This window comes from Puma concolor, chromosome B4, assembly GCF_028749965.1.
Source record: "Puma concolor isolate L17-30 chromosome B4, mPumCon1.1.hap2, whole genome shotgun sequence".
NCBI classification, from domain to species: domain Eukaryota; kingdom Metazoa; phylum Chordata; class Mammalia; order Carnivora; family Felidae; genus Puma; species Puma concolor.
This window is the reverse complement of record NC_141673.1, coordinates 24,632,212-24,648,760: the sequence shown is the minus strand read 5'-3', so window position 1 is coordinate 24,648,760 and position 16,549 is coordinate 24,632,212. Positions and strand designations below refer to the sequence as shown.

Here is a 16,549-nt window from a genome sequence, read left to right as displayed (position 1 = left end):
CAGTTTTTAGGTTTAAAATTTTAATCCATTTCAAGTTAATTTTTGTAAGTGGTGTAAAAGGTACAATTTCCTTCTTCTGCATATGGATATCCAGTTTTCCTAACACCATTTGTTAAGGAAACTGTCTTTTCCCTACCAAATATTCTTTGCTCCATTGTCTAGTGTTAATTGGACATATTTGCATGTATTTGTTTCTGTTCTATTAGTCTGTGTGTCTATTTTTATGCCAGTACCGTACATGTTTTAATTACTATTGCTTTGCAGTGTAGTTTGAAATCAGGAATTTCGATACCTCCAGTTTTGCTCTTCTTTCTCAGGCACTTCTGTTTTTGTCCATGAATAGATGCTGAGTTTTTCTTATTGCATGTGGAGGGGGGAAGGGATGACTTATGCTGCCATGATGCATTGTCTTACCATATTAACAAAGTGTTTTCAGAATTATTAAACCAATACCACCGATAACAACAAAACTGCTAAGTAAATTTAGGATTTCTTTGCAGTTCATTTTGTCTTTAGAATATATCACATGTTAGAGAACTGTGTTCAGATTTACTTGAATTAATTTTATTTTTTCTATGGTGATGTTTCCCATTGGTATATACTTAGGACCACGTGCTTGTATTTGCATTCTGTTTACATAAAATTTCCCTTTTCATTATTCTTTTATCCCTTTATAGTTTTCATCCTCTTACATTTTATTTTCAACATTTATACTGTTTCAAAGCCTGTTTTTTAAAAGACCTGCTGGATGTAGAGGGAAGCAAATAAAATGAAAATATTTCTGTGTCATCACATATATATATATATTTCAATCAGGCTACTTAGAATAAGAACTTTGAATATTCTTTGATTTTAAAATATTTGGACCACAAATGTATTTCAGAACATGAATGGCATTTATGTGTCAGGTTTTCTTTAAGAAAACTAGCCTATAATTCTCACTTAGTAGCTATATTATCTTCTGTAGTAAAGTGGGGTCTGTTTACTTATAGAGTTAGTAACTAGTTCATTCTCTAATTATTATCCATAAATCTTTCCAGGCTAAGTGATCCTCTGAGTTTTTATCAGAGACCATTTAATAATACTGATGGTAGACTTGAGCTCAAATTTAAATGGGCTTAGTTATTATTCCTTTGCAATATCTCTGGGACTCCTTGATGTTTTTCTCCACTTATTGAACTATCACCCTAGCAAAGATTTTCATTTTTTCCTTCTTTCTTCATTCTTGCATGCTGCTGCCAGACTAATGTTGCCTAAATACTGCTTTTGTCATTCTCATTCAAGAACTTTACAGTGGTTGCCTGTTGATGATAGTGGCATTAAATATGACTTATCTGCGTTGGGCATTCAGAGTTTTCTTGAATCTCATCCTTCTTATCTCTATTATACTCATGAGAGCCTTCTTATCTCCAACTGTTATACTCATGAGAGTCATCACTTAGTTAGCACTTATAATACACCAGGTACTGAGAGAATGATGCATTATTTTCTGCTTTGTGTTGCTGTCTCCATGCAGAGAAATTCCCTTATCCTTCACCATTAAAGAAACTTTATATCCTTTAATGGTATCTGTTGGCATCTTTTCATCAGTCAATCATCATCTCATGGCATTAGCACAAATAATTAAAATAACAGGGGTTTATTGTCAGGTTACTACAAGTACCTTCACATACCTCCAAGAAACAAAATAGTGCCTGATCTCTTGAGGACCAGACCTCAAAAATCAAAATCAGAGCAACATTCTCCATCTTCCTGGGCCAGCATACTTTTATTCTCTTCTCCATCATCCTCTCTTTCCTAGACCACAGTGATGGCTCATCCCAACTGTACACCAGGATCTCTCACTGCCCATAGTCAGCTGGCAAGGGACTTGCAGGGATCTTGCAGGGATCGTGGATGGAGCAGTTTTAAAAAGTTTATCAAAAGGGAAGTGAATAAAAGTAGGTTGGATCTTATTTATCAACTTTCAAGATGATTTTATTTAAGATGAGATAGCAAATTAAATATTTTTATAATTTGAATATTTTTTATGTCCTCAGGCATACCGTGGCAAATAAAAGACAGTTTGTCAATTAAACTGCATTTATTTATAGATTGTTGTAGATTTGTTTGAATTTTTATCTATTAATGAAAAAAGACATGACATATGAGAGGAAGTAATAATTTTGCAAATAGATAGTTACCCTTTAATGTTTAGAAAACATGGCCTTTTTTGGATACAAATCTAATTGTAATGGCAATCTTCTCCTTCTTCAGTTTTGCAGACTCCAGCTGCTAGCAAGCATGTATCTGCCAAAGATCCAAAAAAGCTGAAACAATCTAGAAGCATTGACTGTTTTACAGGTAATTAAAATTGGGATAAACTGTTTTTCCAAAAAATTTAAAGATAGTTTTTATGTTTCCCTTTTGGTAAAAATGTGTATTTTCTGTTTCAGAATTAAGTGTAATGAATAAAATAAAGAAGAATAAGCTGTCCAAAGCGATTTACTTGATGCAGAAAGCTCTTCTAGTATTTGAAAAAGATGCAGCCTCTACATGTTCACACAACTTTTTGATGGTAACAGCATGCCATTCCTTTTTTTTTTTTTTTTTTACTCCTGACATAACAACCATTGTTAAATGAATGATTTAGTTCCCTTTGCTAAAAATAATGTGTTCGTTAGATTATGAACTTTTAGGGTCCCTATATCTAGTCCTCTCTTTTGAGAAGTAGAATGGTTCTGAACAGGGAACTAATTTGTATTGCCAGTCCTGAACTCTCCTAAAATGATAGATCCTCTCACTGTATTTTCTCTTTGTAGGGGCAACTTACATTGGAAGCCAAATAAAATCAGAAGGATTAAAAATAAGGGAAACTATAGAATTTAAGTGACACTATGCTAGCATAATGCATTCCTTACTATGGAATTAAAATACTTCAAGTCCATTGGCTCACATATCTCCTCTCCGGTGGTATTGCTGATTTGTGGACCAAATGCCTTATTATCTTACTCTGACCTGGAAATTGTTCTGTCTTCTTGCTGATTCATTGTATATTGATTTTAGAGTTTAAATTTTTGAGGGCAGTAAAATTTAAAGTTAGGGGATTTTTAAAAATTTTGTCTCTCATACTGTATTACCCATAAAAATTTGATTGTATTGGCTGAGTGAATGGCACATGGTGAAGTAGAGAATAATGATACAAGTAGTTTAGCTGATAAGAGAAAGACAAAAGTAGGTCAAAGCTAGGGAGAAGATACAGAGTTTAAGAAGAGTTTAAGAGAAAAAGTTTAGCATATTTATATAATGAGGATGAAGAGCCAGAAGAAAAGGAATTGAAGATATGAGAGGGGTTAATGATAGAGCAGAATCCTATTAGAAGAGGGAAGGAGATGATTGAAAACACAGATAAAGTGATTCATCTTCAGTGGAGGGTGGGCTGCAGGGCAGACGCCTCATCCTCTGATATAAAAGGGAAGGAGGAAGAGACTGATGTAGATTAGAGTGAGTCTATTAGTGTGGAGGCAGAGAGTTGAGTTGATGCCTTCTTATGCCAATCATCTGATAGAGTAGGAAGCAAGGGATATCTGCCAACAGCGGAGAGCAAGGGTGGACAGTTGGACCGAGGAGAGAGAAGATGGTTACAGAGTGGAGAGGAATGAATGAGGAATGGATGGGGAAGCTGACTCCAAGTTAAAGGACTGGCCAGCCCAAAGTTCTGGCTGAAGTTGAAGACCATGAATTTTTAAGAAGCCCCATCTGAATAGTGGTATGACATTATCCTGGTGTGTTATTTTTAGTAGCTGTGACAGCAGAATATTTGTGACAGCAGAAATATGTACAGGGCTGGATTTTTACAAATGATAGTATGGGTTAAAAGTTCATAATAAAAATGGGTACAGAATGAGTGAGAGGGAAATGACACCCTCACGGTCTTTAAAGGCTTGGTGACTAGGAAGATGTCAAGAGACTAGACATCTCTGTGAGGTCAGAGACCAGAAAATCAGAATCTGAGAGAGCTGGAAGGATAGGTATTTGAGGTCAGAAAGTAGGATATTGGAATTTAAGATTTCTGATATATAGCACTCTCTGATCATCTGTCCATTACTTCATCCAAAAAATGTTTTTGAGTACTTACCATCCATTCAGCAAATATTTATTGCACATTGATTGTGTGCCTGGTATTATGCTGAGTACAGGGGATAAAAACAAATTAAATCCTTTATTTATTTAAGAAATATTGATGGGTTGCCTTCTCTTTGTGGTCCCTGCCTTCAAGATAAATCCAGTCTGTGGGAACATAGATAAGTAAGTAGGTAATTATGGGTCATTGCTATAGATGCTTTCATTGCAAAGAGTGCCAGGGGAATTAGGCAAAGGAGTACCCAACCCAGCAGTGGGTAATGTTTAAGGAAACATACAGAAAAGGAAATACTGTAAAGGAAATTTCTGTAAACATACAGAAAAGGAAACATACAGAAAAGTTGAATACTGACAGGCAGAGAAAGAGGAAGACAAAGGGTGGAAATGATATTATGGAAGAGAAAACAACATGTACAAAGTTCCTGAAGCTAGAAATCTCATAGAGTTCTTGTGGTCCTATAGGTCTCAGTGTCACAGAAGCATAGATGCAAGGGGAGGGGTGGGTATTGGGATAAGATGGTAAGAAGAAGAGACCACAGAGGAAGTCTGAGGATTTTGGATGGACTGATGCTATTGGTGTTCAAGGTTGGTAAGTCCGTCCTGGCAGTATTAGGGGAGAGCCTTATTAAATTTGAATATCTAGCATTTGAATGAAGGAGTTTTATGATAGTTTGGATAGTCTCAGATGACTGGTGCCTGATTTTTTTGGAAAACTTTGGGGGTGTATTCAGATTCATTTTCTCATCAGATGCTTCTGAAGCCCCTTGCTACTATCTGGTACTTGGAGGATACTAATACTTCAGTCCTATTTCTACATCAAATAAAACTTATCTTTCTTTTAGAACTGTTTCTCTCAGGAGTAATTTTGTGGCCTCTCAGAGCCTGGAGAGAATAAAGCCTCTGGGATTTTCCCTTTTGTTTTATTATGACTGAATCTGGTCTTCGTGCTGTCATAATATGCTCATTCCCCTGTTATATCTCTATCTTCCTACCTTTGACACTGGGGGACACACTGGAGTTGTGAGAAGTCAGAAGTTTTCATGCTTTTCTCCCTGTGTGCCTTTTCCTTCTATTTCTTAAGTGAAACTATTTTAACTTAAGAAAAATTGTAAGTATAATGTCCTCTTAGGATAGAATCATGAGATGCATTTAGAGGCTCTATTTTTTTTTTTATGAGGGGTCCTCCACAAGGATTTCACCAACTAGGAACATGTTGAATATTTATTTAGAAGTTCTGAAATCATCTATAGCCACCTCTGCTCCTCAGTGGTAGTTTTTTATCCAAGTGTTAAGGCTTAATGATCAGTCCTTAGAGTACTCTCGTAAACAATGATGTTATGGCTCAAATAATTGCCAAACTTTCTTTCTTTAAAGAAGACAAATAAATTTCTTTCCCTTGGCAATCATTTCTGCTGGGGTATATTACAGAATGGTTTACATTATCATGATTTTGTAATAAAGTTATCCCCAAATCAGTAACTGATGTGTCACCTGATACCATAAAAAGGTTTGAAAAGCCTGGGTCTTTTTCTTTTCAGAACTCTTAAATAATTCATACCCTGTTTTAGTTTTTCAGAAGTTTCCTGACCTTGTGGAGCTGCATAATCTCATCAGGTGTCCATTTTATTCCTAATCAGTTATAAGTGGACCAACTTGTTGCCAGGAGTGAGAGACAAACCTTTGATAATAGCTTGTTAGCTTTCTAAATGAAATGACTGGTTTGTTTTTTGATTATGGGGATTTCCAACCCCCCCCCCCCTCTTTTTCCTGTCTTGGTTATTGGGCTTCTGAAAGTCCATGTTGGCTTTTTATTACATTAGCGGTAATTGGATTACTAAGTATAATTATTCTTCCTATTTTATAGCATTTTAGTCAAATCACTTCTATTTGCTTTTGGGGAAAGAATATATGTAAATCAATTTTTTTTCAGAGATCTTATCAGCTCTTTTTAATTGTTCCATGTTGAAGTCTTTCCCATAAAGAGCAAATTCTTTCTGATTCTGACCCCCTCCTGTGAAGTCATATTTTGACCCCCTAGACTTCAAACTATTGACGGGAGATTTTAGCTGACTTACATTTCAAGTTTTAACGGTATTTCATAGGAAACTTCATCCAGGTTGCCTTTCCATGCTTCTTTTTAACTTAGCTTTGTATTAAGACAAGATACATAGTAGTTAGGAGTATAGGGTGTTGGGTTAAAGTTTTGGTTCTGCTACTGACTAGCTGTATGATCAAGGTCAAGTTACTTATGCTCTCCTAAGTTTTAATTTCTTCATATATAAAATGGGGGTTCTTGGGAAGATTCAAGGAAATGATGCATGTAAAATGCTTAGCATTTGGCACAGAACAAGCAGTCAATAAATGTTAGCCATTATTATTATTATTACTACTACTACTACTCTGTCTTCCACTTTAAGCATTCTGGAACATTCTGTTTTATCATATCAGAACTATTTTTTGGTGTTCTAGATATACTTTCCTCTATCAAACTGTATGTTTCTTTTTGTGTTGTCTCCGAGATTGATCTTATAAATTGTATATTTTATTCTTAGCAATAAAAAAATATTTCTTTCCTGGATTCTTGGATATGACTTAACTTTTCATCTCCTTCTAAAATGTATGTAATAGTGCTGAGAATCCAGAATATACCTCAGGAGGTCTACTAGACAAGTAATAAATATGGTACTTTATTATTCCAATCTTATGATCGTTTTTTATGGATAGTTGTTAATCATGACCTTGAAGATTGCATTATATCTTTCCCCAAGTGTTTTGCTGCACTGTCGATGTCAAACGTATTTAATGTCAATCTGTCCTCGTAAGCATTGAGTAACTTCTAAAAAGAAGCAGGTCTGTTTCTCTATGGGAACTATAGGCAGAGATTTACATTCAGACAAAAGTACTTTGGACTTCAGTACAATTTTTAATGGCAATAAAACAATATGTTTTGATGGACATATTAGGCAACATGTTGGACGTGTTATAGGCAACAGTCATGTCCATACTGAGAACATTTTCTCTTTTTACAGTTGAATAGAGCTGGTTTCATGGGAATTTTTCTTTCTTGAGTTTTTGGGACTACTTTTCTGGTAATATTTTTTTCCTTTTATTTGAGGAACCCCCTTTAAAAAGCCCTAATCACTTTCTTTTTTAAAAATTGATGTGTAATTGACATATAACGTTATATTAGTTTCAGGTGTGTAACGTAATGGCTCGATATTTGTATATGTTGCTAAATGATCACTGCAAAAAATCTTATTAACTTAGGTATTTGTTATCAGTTACAAAATTTTTTTTCTTGTGATGACAACTTTTCAGATTTACTCTCTTAGGAACTTTTAAATAAGGAATACAGTATTATTAGCTGTAGTCACTGGGCTGTACATTACACCCCCATGACTTATTTTATAACTGGGAATTTGTACCTTTTGACCCCTTTCACCCATTTTTGTCCCACCTCTCACCCCCAACCAACTGGCAACCACCAATGAACTTGGTTTTTTTCAGATTCCATATGTGAATGACATCATATGGTATTTGTCTTTTTCTGACTTATTTCACTTAACGTAATGCCCTCAGGGTCCATCTATGTTGTCTCAGATGGCAAGGTTTCATTTTTTTTCTATGGCTGAATAATATTCATACATATGAGTTATATATTCATATATATATAATGTGTCTTGGCTATTGTAAATAATGCTGAAATGAACATGGGGGTATAGATATTTTTTCTAATTAGTGTACCAGTCACTCTCTTATAAATGGAATGCTTTTAGCAACTCAATGATTTGGCTTACTAAGTTAGGATTTTAATTTCTTTTTTTTTTTTAAATTAGTTTCATTTTTTTTAAATATTTGAAATTTATTGTCAAATTGGTTTCCATACAACACCCAGTGCTCATCCCAAAAGAGGCCCTCTTCAATACCCATCACCCACCCTTCCCTCCCTCCCACCCCCCCCCATCAGCCCTCAGTTTGTTCTCATTTTTTAAGAGTCTCTTATACTTTGGCTCTCTCCCACTCTAACCTCTTTTTTTTTTTTTTTTCCTTCCCCTCTCCCATGGATTCCTGTTAAGTTTCTCAGGATCCACATAAGAGTGAAACCATATGGTATCTGTCTTTCTCTGTATGGCTTATTTCACTTAGCATAACACTCTCCAGTTCCGTCCACATTGCTACAAAGGGCTATATTTCATTCTTTCTCATTGCCACGTAGTACTCCATTGTGTATATAAACCACAATTTCTTTATCCATTCATCAGGTGATGGACATTTAGGCTCTTTCCATAATTTGGCTATTGTTGAGAGTGCTGCTATAAACATTGGGGTACAAGTGCCCCTATGCATCAGTACTCCTGTATCTCTTGGGTAAATTCCTAGCAGTGCTACTGCTGGGTCATAGGGTAGGTCTATTTTTAATTTTTTGAGGAACCTCCACACTGTTTTCCAGAGTGGCTGCACCAGTTTGCATTCCCACCAACAGTGCAAGAGGGTTCCTATTTCTCCACAGGATTTTAATTTCTAACTAGCACTAGGTTTTACCTTGAGTACTATTATAGAATTTATCTGATTTACATAAATCAAGGACTCTGTTTTAGACTTTTGTTACCTTTCATTTAAGACCTTAGTGCTTTTATTAGTCTATTTCAAATTGGGCCATGGAATCTGAGTTGGGGAGTCTAAAGTTAAAACTGATCAAGACTGAATCAGAACATTTTAAACATATTCTCTTAAAATGCATTATAGAGCATCCTTGTCTGTCATAATTTCATATATCTTTCATTCAAAACACATTTACTGAACCTAAAGAGATAAATAAAGCACTGTCATTGTGGCCAAGACACTCATTGCTTAGAGAGTGTAGACAATCACGTACACAGATTGTATTGTGTGATACCAGCTAAAATAAAGAATGGTAAATGACGAGAGTTAAGTACCTAAATGTGTGGGACTTCTTTTGGGAGGATTCAGAGGTGATTTTTGAGTGAGTCTTGAAGCACAGAAAAGGATGTAAAACCCTTCAGGAAGAGGAAGTTGCATGGGAAAAGCTTCAAGGCGTGACAAGCACAAGTTCTCAGGGAAGGATAGGAGGTAGTTATGGGAGAACAAAAGAGTAGAGAAGGAGATAAGGCTAGAAAGTATAATCATGATCAGAATACAAAGGGCTGTGGAGGAGTTTGCACTGTAACAAGTATAGGAGGAGTCATTGAAAGGCTAGATGATGAGGTTGAGGAGATTAGAGACTGAGAGAAAGGGTAGGAAGCTGATTAACTCATTTCAATCAGTGGCTCCCAGTCACTGCTGTACTTCAAAATTATCCTTGACATTTGTTAATAATACAGATGTTTGGGGTACCTGGGTGGCTCACTTGGTTAAGCCTCCAACTCTTGATTTCAGGCCAGGTCATGATCTCACAGTTTGTGAGTTTGAGCACGGAGCTTGCTTGGGATTCTCTCTCCGACTCTCGCTGCCCTCCCACCTCCGCCGCACTTTCTCTCTCAAAATAAAGAAATAAACTTAAAAAAAAATACAGATGCTCAAGACTCATCCCTGGAGATTTTTATTAAATAGGTTCGGGGTGGGGATGGAATATCTTAATTTTTAAATAAACTCCATAGATGATATTGATCAATAGCCAGGTTGGAGAAATATCTGTGCCATGGCAGAAAGCAGGAAGTTTTAAAAAATCTCAGTTGGATTCATGGATATGGAGAGAGAAGCTGCTAAATTCAAGTCAGAAGATGCTAGTGTCCGACTGGTTTACTGGAGCATGAACTGCTGAGGCAAATTTTGGAAATAAGCCCAGGGCAGTTGGCTAGCCAGTTGAGATAAGGTCAAAAGTAGTGTGTGTTAATATTAGGGCCAGTAAACCAGGGCTGCTGGTGCATTTTATAGGCTGCACACATAATCCAGAGGACGGAAACTTTTAAAGTATTGGTCCCTTCCCTTGTGTTGCATAATTTTTCCTCAGGCTGATCTCACCTGTTCTTATGCAGCCTAAAATATCTTGGTCTCCACAGTCTGTGACGCAAATGAAGGCACATTAACATTTAATGTTCAAAATATAATAGCTTTCATCTCCCTTCTGTTCAAGTAGGAATGTCTTTAAAATTTTCCACAGTTATCTGGGAGGAATCTATTTATCTTTTTCTGCTCAAGCTTCTTCCTCATTTTGATTCTGGTCTCTTCCTCATCAAGCTCCTACCTATTGTTGCCTTTTGAGAGAACCCTGCTCTGTGGGCCTGTCTGTTCTCTCAGGGAGCCAAATCTGGTCTTTTGTCTATGGTATAGGGTGGAAAGGTCAATGAGCCTCTGTCCAGCCCCATAGTTGTTGTGTCCTCTGGGCTGAACTGGCACTGCTGATTCCTTGATTCTCTCATAGTGTGTTAAGACACAGCTCCTTTAACATCTCTCTTTCCATCCATTTTCTCCATTCTTCTCAGTTTGGTTGAATGAGTGAAAAAGTAGAGATGGTAATGAATAATAGATACCATCCTATCCCCTTGATTGATTCATTCATTCAATGATTCAAGTTATACTGAGCACCACATGTCTGTAAATTAGTTTTGAGTCTAAACAGCTAAGGTCTTTACCATGTAGGCCCTAGGAACATGGTTACCATTTAATACACCCCTTCTCACATGATGGAGTAATTGTCCTATGCAGATGGCTAAGATTCTTAACGATAAATGCCAAAAAAAAAAAAAAAAAAAAAAAAAAAATTCAAGCCCTCCTTGCACAGAACAAGCAGAATTTAAAAGCCCATTTATTATTACAGATAAATTTTAATCACAACTAATGATTTTAGACCTTAATGTCAGCCATTTCCTATAAACAATAAAAATGAGTTCATTCTGATCTCAATTTAGGTCAATCTTTATTTTAGGAGAAAATGTATGATACTACAGTTTTATAATCTACACTCCCACAGGGAACTAGTTTACTCACTCAGTTTTAAATATCACTTTGATGCAAATGACTTGTGGATCCTATCTCCAGTCTTACCCTTTCTTTTGAGCTCAAGTCCCCATCTCCAAATGGAAGCTTTGAACTTAGCATGTCTTCTGCAGGGGAGACAGTACAGGTTTTTGTATCAGAGTGAAATGTATTTGAAATTTGGTAGGCAGACATCTGTCTTCTCATTTTCGGTATTTCATTTCTTAAATTTATTAAATTGGCTGGAACTTCCAGACAAAAATGAATAGGGGCATTGTGTCTCCTTCTGGATTTTATTGATAATTCTTTTAGTGCTTCCCTATTAGCCATAATTTTGGCTATTGGCTAAAATTAATATTTTTCTCATGCTAAGGCAAGAGCTTTCCTAGTTTACTGAGGTTTGCCACACCCCCATCTTTACTGAGGCATAATTGGCAAATAAAATTGTAATATACTTAGAATGTATAATGTGATGATTTGATGTACATATAGAGTAGTCTCCTCTTATCCGTGGTTTTGCTTTCTGAAGAATCAGTTACCTTCAGACAACCACAGCCCAGAAGCAGATGATTCTCCTTCTGATGTATCCTCAGAAGGTCAGTAGTAGCCTAATGCTGTGTCACAGTGCCTATGACATTCACTTCACTTCATCTCATCACATAGGCATTTTATCTTCTCACATTGTCACAGGAAGAGGATGAGTACAAGTACAATAAGATATTTTGAGACCACATTCACATAACTTTTATTATAATATATTGTTATAATTGTTCTATTTTATTATTAGATATTGCTAATCCCTTACTGTGCCTAATTTATAAATTAAACTTTATCATAGGTATATATGTATAAGAAAAAAATAGTATATATAGGGTTTGATATGTCTGTGGTTTCAGGCATCCATTGAGGGGCTTGGAATGTGTTCCTGTGGATAAGTAGGGACTATTGTGCATTATAAAATGGTTACCACAATCAGCTTAATTAACACATTTTATCATATCATGTAGTTACCTTTTTTTTTTCTGGGTGAGAACACTTAAGATATGTTTTCTTGCCAGATTTCAAGGATGCAATACACTATTATTAAGTGTAGTCACCATGCTCTACATTAGATTTTCAGAACTTATTCATCTTATAACTGGAAGTTTGTGCCTCTTGACCGAATCCCCTCTTTCTTGCCCTTGGCAATCACCATTCTACTTACTGTTTCTATGAGTTTGACTTTTATTTTTTCAGATTACACATATACATGATACCATACAGTATTTCTCTTTGTCTGGCTCATTTCATTAGTATAATGCCCTCAAGGTCATACATGTCACTCCAATTGGCAGAATTTTCTTATTTTCTAAGGCTGAATAATATTCCATTGTATATATGTAACACAGTTTCTTTATTTATCTATCAGTGGACACTTAGATTGTCTTCACATCTGGGTGACAGTGAATAATGCTGCAATGAACATAGGAGTGCAGATACACCTTAAGATAATGATTTCATTTGTTTTGGATAAATACCCAGAAGTGGGATTGCTGGATTACATGATAGTTCTATTTTTAATTTTTTGAGGAACCTCCATACTGTATACCACATTGGTTGTACCAGTTCACATTCTTACCAACATTGTACAAAGGTTCCCTTTTCTCCACATCTACACCAACATTTGTTATCATTTGTCTTTTTGGTAATAGACATTCTAACAGGTGTGAGATACTATCTCATGGTGGTTTTTATTTACATTTCCCTGATGATAAGTGATGTTGAGCATCATTTCATGTACCTGTTGGCCATCTGAATGTCTTTTTTGGAAAAATGTCTATTTGGGTTTTTTTGGTCCATTTTTAAATTATTTGACTGGATTGATTGCTATTGAGTTTACAGTTCCTTATATATTTTAGATATCAAGGCCTTATTGAATGTATAGATTGTAAATATTTTCTCCAGTTCCATAGGTTGCCTTTTCATTTTGTTGATTGTTTCCTATGCTGTGCTGAAGGTTTTTAGCTTATTTACTTTTGTTTTTGTTGCCTATACCTCTTCTGTCAGAACCAAAAACAATTGTTGCCTAAACCAATGTCAAAGAGCTCTTCCTTTATGTTTTCTTCTAGGAGTTTGTGGTTTTCAGGTCTTATGTTTAAGTCTCTAATCCATTTTGAGTTGATTTTTGCATATAATAAGATAATGGTCCAATTTCATTCTTTTAAATATGGATATCCAGTTTTCCCAATACCGTTTATTAAAGAACCTATTTATTAAAGAACCTAAAGAACCTTTCTTCATTGTATATACTTGGAGACTTTGTCAAAAATTAGTTGACCATATTTCTGGGCTCTCTGTTTTATTCCATTGGTCTTTCTTTCCTTCTTTTCTTCTTCCTTTCTCTCTCCCTTCCTCCTTTCTTTCTCTCTCTCTATCTATCTATACCATATTTTTGATTACTACAGCTTTGTTATATAGTTTGAGATCAGCTTTGTTCTTCTTGCCTAAGTCTGTGTCAGCTATTTGGATCTTTTGTCATTCTATATGAATTTTAGGATTGCCTTTTCTATTTCTGTGAAAAATGCCATTGGAATTTTCATAAAGATTACATTGAATTTGTAGATCATTTTGTGTACTATGAATATTTCAATAATATTAACTCTTCCTACCCATGAACACTGGGAATTTTTCCATTTATTTGTGTCTTCTTCAGTTTCTTTCATCAACGTTTTATGCACAGACCTTTTTTACCTCCATGGTTAAGTTTATTGCTCTTTTCTTGTTTTTGACACTAATATAAATGGGACTGTTTTCTTCTTATTTTTATTTTTTGGATAGTTTGTTGTTAGTGTATAGAAATGCCACAGATTTTTATATGTTGATTTTGGATCTTGCAACTTTACTGAATTTGTTTATTGGTTCTAACAGTGTTTTGGTTGAGTCTTTGCAGTTTTCTCTCTATATAATCATGTCATCTGTAAACAGAGACAATTTTCTTCTTTCTTTTAGATTTCGATACTTTTTATTTCTTTTTCTTTTCTGATTGCTTTGGCTAGGATGTCCAGTAGCATGTTGAATAGGAGTGGTAAGAATGGGCACTCTTGTCTTCTTCCTGATCTTAGTGGGAATGCTTTCGACCCATTGCCATTGAGTACGATGTTAGCAGTAGGTTTGCCATATATGGCCTTTATTATGTTTAGGTATGATTCTTCTATATCCAGTTTGTAGAGAGGTTTTTTTTTTTTTTTTTTTTTAAATCATAAAAGGATGTTTAATTTTGTTAAATTCTTTTTCTGAATCTATTGAAATGATCATATTATTTTTATCTTTCATTTTGTTGATGTGGTTTATCGCATTTACTGATTTGTATCACATTTATGTTGAGCCATCCTTGCATCCCAGGAATAAATCCTGCTTCATCATGGTGTATAATCCTTTTAATGTATTGTTATATTTGGTTTACCAATATTTTGTTGAGGATTTTTGCATTTATATTCGTCAGGGATGTTGACCTGTAATTTTCTTTTGTTGTAGTGTCCTTGCCAGGCTTTGTTATCAGGGGCATACTGGCTTCATAAAATCAGTTTGGAAGTGTCCCCTTCTCTTCATTTTTTTGGAATAGTTTAAGAATGATTGATACTGATTCTTTAAATTTTTCTGATTCTGGGCTTTTCTTTATTGGGAGGTTTTTGATTACTAATTCATCTCCTTACTTGTTATTGGCCTGTTCATCTTTTCTATTTCTTCATGATTCTGAGTTGGTAAGTCATATATTTCAAGTTATTGATCAATTTCTTCTAGGTTATATAATTTGTTGGTGTGTAATGTTCATAGTAATGTCTTATGGTTCTTTGTATTTCTGTGGTATCAGTTATAATGTCTCCTCTTTCATTTCTGATATTATTTGAGTCTTCTCCCTTTTTCTCTTAGTCTAGCTAAAAGTTTTTCAGTTCTGTTTATCTTTTCAAGAAACCAGCTCTTATTTTAGTTGATCTTTTCTTTATTTTTCTGGTCTCTCTTTTATTTATTTCCCTTCTCATCTTTGTTATTTCCTTCCGTCTACTAATTTTAGGCTTAGCTTTTTGTTCTTTTTCTAGTTCCCTTGAAATATAAAGTCAGATTGTTTATTTCAGATCTTCCTTTTTTCTTAGTGGAAGCATTTTCTTTATAAACTTTCTTCTTAGAAGTGTTTTTGATGCATCCCATAGATTTTGGTATGTTGTGTTTCCATTTTTATTTGTCTTAAGATTTTTAAAATTTTCCTTTTTACCTCCTCTTTTTTTAAAAAAAATAAACAATGAATATTAAAGAAGTTCAAAAAAATTTTTTTGGTCATTGAGCCTATAATCATATTTTTTCTCATTTGATTTATAGATAAATTAAATTGTATTCATACACTTTCTAATATTAAATTATCCACGTATTCCTGGGAGAGAGACAATATAATTACCATACATTATTTCTTTAATATATTGCTAGATTCAATGTATTAGTATCTTATTTAGAATTCTTGCATTTATATTTGTAAGAAGATTGCCCTATGTTTTTACATGCAGTCACTTTTCAAGTTTTGTTATCAAGGTTATAATAATTTTGTAAAATTATTTGAGAAGCTATCTATCTTTGTCTGTAGTTACAAAATTTTTAAATAGTATAGGAGTTATTAGTTCCTTGAGATTTGAAATTTTTTAAAAATGAAATCAGTTGAGACTGACGTTGTGGGATGAATTTTTTGGATATGTTTCTCAGCTCTATCACTATCTTGCATTCAAATTTTCTGCCTCTTGAATTAGCTTGCTGATTTTGTATTTTCATCCCTAAATGGTCAGTGATGTTTTGCATCTTTTTTGTACTTATTGGCCATTTGGAGATCTTCTCTGGAGAACTATCTGTTCAAAACCTTTGTCCGCTTTTTTTTTTTAATGGGGTTATTTGTCTTTTTATTATTGACTTGTAACAGTTCTTTATGTATTTTGAATACAGATCACTTGTCAGATACATGATTGGCAGATATTTTCTCTTTTTTTTTTGAAATTTTTAATTTTGATGAAGTTTAATGTATCAACTTTTTGGTGTGTGTGTGTGTGCGTGTGTGCGTGTTGTGTGTGTGTGTGAGTGAGTTTGCTTGTGTTGTCATATCTAAGAAACCATTGCCTAACTCAAAGCAGTGAAGATTTACTCATGTGTTTTAAGAATTTTATAATTTTAGGGGCGCCTGGGTGGCGCAGTCGGTTAAGCGTCCGACTTCAGCCAGGTCACGATCTCACGGTCCGTGAGTTCGAGCCCCGCGTCAGGCTCTGGGCTGATGGCTCAGAGCCTGGAGCCTGTTTCCGATTCTGTGTCTCCCTCTCTCTCTGCCCCTCCCCCATTCATGCTCTGTCTCTCTCTCTGTCCCAAAAATAAATAAATGTTGAAAAAAAAATTAAAAAAAAAAAAAAAAAGAATTTTATAATTTTAGCTCTTACATTTGGGTCTGTAATTCATTTTGAGTTAATATTTGTATGTAGTGGAT

At 34.8% G+C, this 16,549-nt stretch overlaps 1 protein-coding gene across 5 annotated transcripts in view; it reads left to right on the top strand.

Annotated features, from left to right (window-relative positions):
* CFAP54 (cilia and flagella associated protein 54) overlaps positions 1 to 16,549 on the top strand; it is a 307,349-nt gene that overhangs the window by 67,943 nt on the left and 222,857 nt on the right. For all 5 annotated transcript variants that reach the window (XM_086712592.1, XM_086712589.1, XM_086712590.1 and 2 more), the window contains 2 exons: positions 2,257 to 2,343; positions 2,436 to 2,557. In XM_086712592.1, the coding sequence (XP_086568718.1) occupies positions 2,257 to 2,343; positions 2,436 to 2,557 (209 nt within the window). The remainder of the gene's footprint in view (positions 1 to 2,256; positions 2,344 to 2,435; positions 2,558 to 16,549) is intronic.